We start from the raw sequence: 4,767 nt of genomic DNA on the forward strand, positions 1-4,767 counted from the left end.
GCTTCTGAGGCAGGAGTGGCACCACTGAGCTAAATCCTGGGCCCTCTCCAATGCATCTAGAATGTACTACTTATGTGATTATCCTTGAGAAAATCTGAAAACAGTTGCTTCAGATGTTAAATGAATAGCCCTCAAACTTCATGCCCTAGAGGAGACATCATAGGTTACTTGTTCATACCTTTTCATCATTTATTTTGAGGGTTTTGGTTAGGAGTAACAACAGGAGACTTGTCCAGGCCTCCCGATGGCTTTCGGAATTCACTGTGATGAAATAGGCAAGAGCTTCACTGCACACACTAGAATTAAGGGAGGGACATCACAAGGGTTAGCATTTCATGTTTGGTGGAGAACTAATGATTTTTTTTTTTCTTTTTGAGACTGGATCTTGCTAGGTAGCTCAGGTTGACCTTGAATTCACTATGTAGCCCAGACTGGCCTTGAACTTGTGATCTTCCTGACTCAGTCTTTCAGAGCACTGAGATTACTCTGGTGCTTGGTTCATGTACTACTGATTCTTACAGTGATTATACACTGAACACCTACCCTGGCTGTGGCATCTTGAGCAAATCACTGAGCCCTAGTTTCTTCAGCTGTACAACAGGGATAAATAACCACCAAACTCAAAGAGCTGCTGTGAAGTCAGTGAAATAAATATAGCTTTGCTCAGGCTTAGCACATGGCTAAGGCTGGACTCCATATCTGTAGTACAAGAAGCACAAAAAGAACTTCTTTTTCATAGTTCATTATGCAATTCTTTCCTTATAGTCACATAGAATTGCTTTTTTTCCTGTTTTGAGACAAAGCCTCACCTTGTAGCCCAGGCTTGCCCTGGATTTGGAAATCTTCCTGCCTTAGCATTCCAAGTGCTGAGATTACAAATATATACCATTATTCCTCACAACAAAAGATCCTCTTTAATATCTGTAAATATTCCATCATAGGATATACCATAGTTGTCCAAGCTACAGTTAAACTGTTCAAATGTTTTTTTTTAATAAGTTAAATCTGCAATGAGTATTATATATGGGAATCCTGGTTCATATTTCTAAAATATATATATATTGGTACCAGGGATCAAACTTGGGTCCTTGCACTTGTGAGGCAGATGGCAAAACCACTGAGCTAAATTCCTGGCCCTCTAAAATATTTTCTCTACATTTAACAATGGAATTATTTAATCAAGGAGAATGAACACTTTAGGGCTCCTGGTATATAATTCTACCTGCTTTCCAGAAACATCACGTCACTGTACACTCCCACCAGCTATGCAGGAGAATTGTGGGCCTTACTACATGGGTGCCAGTATTGCATGTTACTATTTTAAATCTTAAAGGAGTAAAAGGAGGTAAAAGGAGGTGGCTAGCACTGCAGTTCAAACTTATGACCCTCCTGCCTCAGCTTCCTGAACATCAGATGTCTTCATCTGTGTGTGTTACTAGAGTTTGAAAATGGGCCCTTCACACTAAGCTACATCTCCAGTGCTTTTTTATTTAGAGAGAGTCTCAGTAAGTCACTAAATTGCCTAGGCTGGGCTTGAAGTCTTAATCCTCTTGTCTCAGCCTCCCAAGTAACTGGGAACATAAGCAAACATCAGATTTTTTTCTGATGCCCAGGAAATGAGTGGCAAAGATCTTTTCTTGTTTTTTGTTTGAGACACGGTTTCACTATGTAGTGAAGACTGCCCCGGAACTTACTATGTAGCAATCCTTCTGCCTCAGCCTTCCGAGTGCTGGGATTAATAGGCGCATGCCACCATGCCTGGCTCAAAGATCTACTTTTCAATCTGGAACTTTCTTGCTAGTGTCCCAGTCTCCCCACTGACACATTTCCACATATCTGACTTGAACATACCCTGGAATCATTCTTCTGGGAAAGAAGGAAGGGTGGGGCATCAGGGGTAACTGCACTTTTAAAGAGGACCTGGGCCAAGCGGGGTGGTGACCTACTTAAGGCTCCAAGGCTCCAGCATCTCACTTCAGCCTGAGGACTCCGGGGTGAGTACTTTTTCCGGCCCTATTTCTGTGCCTGAGGGACTCAGGAGTGACATGAGCAAACCCCTGCATTCCTTCTTCAAAGCACTAAGAACAGTGAGATGGCCAGGTGCGGTAGCACCTGCTGTAATCATAGCATTCAGGAAGTTGAGGCAGGAGGGTCAGAAGATTGAGTCTAGCCTTGAGAACTTAGTGAAACCCTGTCTCAAAAGAAAAGGATGGGGGGAAGGCAGAGATGTAGCTCAGTGAGAAGGCCTTGGGCCCAATCCAGCACCACAGAACACACACAGTGAAATGGAGGCATCACCACACAGAAGGAAAACAGTCTATGGAGGTAATTTTCTCCTACTTTTTTCAATTCACAGTATTGTTGTGATGTTTTGTATATGACACATAGTAAATTCAACCGGAAAGCGATCTTACGTTAAAAGCCGCTGCTGTATTTCATCCCAGGAATCCCTGCGATTCTCATCAACATACATTCGAAACAGGATCCTCAAACAACAGGCCAGGCTGCTGGTTTCTTGTTTGAGAAGATTGGGTTTAGATTTGCCCTTAAAACCTAGAGATCAGAAAGTCATTGGGTACAGCAGAGTCAGGAGGATGGTGAGAAATGGTGAGGTAATGAGTCATCTAGTTCAGGAAGCACTGAGCCATCTCATAGTTTTACCAAGCTCAACTGTGATATCACACAGAGGCAGTCGCATCTCTGGACGTCATTCTCTGTACAGACGTCCTGAATGCTCCATCTGGACTTGCTTCTTGGCCAGTAAAACCATTAACTGCCTCTTCTCAAATGTAACAGCTCCTGGGAATATTAGCGTCTTCTAAGTCACAAGTTTTTTTTTTTTCCTCAAAAAGTACAAATATAAATGGAGTTTTTAATACAAAATAGCTCTTATCAGCCAGATATGTACAAATCACTTTTATAAGCAAAATCTTGTTATAGGCAAAGACATAAAACATCTGGGTATTTTAAAGCCATAGGGAAAAAACGGAAATCTTTCGTTAGAGCTTAAAAGAGGCATTTGGGGAGAAGATTAAAGTAATGATAATAATACAAAAGTTATATCACTTTTATGCAAAGTTCAAAATAATCTCACTACCACATCTGGAAAAAAAAAATTTACTCCAGGAGCTATGTGTTTGTTTTTGGAGGCAGGAATGGGACAGAGAACCTGTAAGGCCTCAGAAAAATGTATGAATGCTTCTGTTTCTCAAGACTACCACAATTTTTATATCACCATTTTTTTTTGGTTGTGTTTTGAGGCAGGGTCTCCCTATGTAGTTCATGTTGTCTTTAAACTCATTATGGAGCCAAGGCTGGCCTTGAACTCATGATGATCCGCCTGCCTCAGCCTCCCAAGTACTGGGACTATAGGCCTTAGCCACCACAACCAGCTTGTATCATCATAGTTACCATTTAATGTAAAATTTCAAAGACTTGCAAGATAAATTCAGTTAATCCAATTTTCATCAAATACTTTCTGAGACTATTCTATGCAAGGCAGTGTTCCTGACACTGGGATAAAATCCAGCAACAAGTATCAAAATACACAGGAAGCTGTTTCAATTATGTTTGAAATAGGAATTTCCCAAAAACTTTAATGTTTACGATGGTAACCAGTGTGGCTAGCAAACCTGTCTGCTCTGTGGTCTTACCTGCCCGCCACAGGACGGTCCGCTGCTCATAATTGGAGTTGAAGGCCTTTGAGAATGAATGGGATTCCTGCAGGCAGTCCAGCAGCTTGAAGAGGTGCTGGGAAGACATGTGCTTGTACATGCCCTGATCCTCTGTCTCGATGTGGATATCTGCATCCAGTGTGTCTTGCTGGAGGACAGAACATAGATAGGAGCGTAAGAGAAGGTGACAGAACAGTTTTGGGCATAGAGATGGCAGAGGCAGTCCTGACTCTCCAAAGGTTGTCCTCTCTATAAAACACACTCCAGTGCCCTGACCCCATTTCTACACGGACTTTGCACTGGCTGGTGAAGGCATGTCCTGAGCTGCTGGGTGATGGTGGCCTAGGCTGGCCCAAGTTTTGGTTTCGTTACTGTTGCCTTCATTGTGTAAATAAATATTTCACTACAGAATAGCATTCTTCTCTTTTAAGAAGAAATTAAAAAGCAGGAATATGCAATAAATATAATAAAAGGTATGAGTATAATAACTGAAAGCACGGAATTGGTAAGCAGAGCCCAATGGCATCTTCAGCTTCAATTGGGGGACTTCTCCCTCTAAACACCTTTGAAACATGTATGAAATGACTGAAAATTTTACTGAACATGTTGCCTAAAATCTGAGCCACAATTAGGGATTTATATACCTGTAGAGTTCTAGGACTAGGATCTATCTTCCTTATAAGCCAAAGGTCACAGAAGGGATGATCATACTGTCTCCCAAACTGCTCTGTAAATTCAATGCAATCTGTATCCAAACCCTGGCTGATTTCTCTGTAGACACTGACAAGCTGATCTGACATTCATCTGGAAGTGAAAGGAATACAGTATCGCCAAAGCAATCTTGAAAAAGAGGCCCAAGATTGAAGGGCTCACACTTCCTGATTCCCAAAGCTTAACTAAAATCTATAATAATCGGAACAGTATGGTAAAGGCACAAAACCAAACATTTATCAATGTGATAAAATGGAAAGTCCAGAAATAAGCCCTTGTAATTATGGCCCAGCAACTTCCAATAAAAGTGCCAGGAAAAAAAATATGAGAAAATGTAAAAATGGAATTAAAGTGTTTGAAGGTGGGGAGGGGAGGAGGGGGT

At 41.5% G+C, this 4,767-nt stretch overlaps 1 protein-coding gene across 1 annotated transcript in view; it reads right to left on the bottom strand.

The window, feature by feature from the left end:
- Arfgef2 (ADP ribosylation factor guanine nucleotide exchange factor 2) overlaps window positions 1-4,767 on the bottom strand; it is an 82,677-nt gene that overhangs the window by 745 nt on the left and 77,165 nt on the right. The window contains exons 39-41 of the mRNA XM_033767089.1: window positions 3,654-3,822; window positions 2,415-2,553; window positions 179-296 (exon numbers count right to left, since the gene is read on the bottom strand). Coding sequence (XP_033622980.1) covers window positions 179-296; window positions 2,415-2,553; window positions 3,654-3,822 — 426 coding nt within the window. The remainder of the gene's footprint in view (window positions 1-178; window positions 297-2,414; window positions 2,554-3,653; window positions 3,823-4,767) is intronic.

The sequence above is a fragment of the Fukomys damarensis genome, unplaced genomic scaffold (genome assembly GCF_012274545.1).
Source record: "Fukomys damarensis isolate Sample0158 unplaced genomic scaffold, DMR_v1.0_HiC HiC_scaffold_22, whole genome shotgun sequence".
NCBI lineage: Eukaryota > Metazoa > Chordata > Mammalia > Rodentia > Bathyergidae > Fukomys > Fukomys damarensis.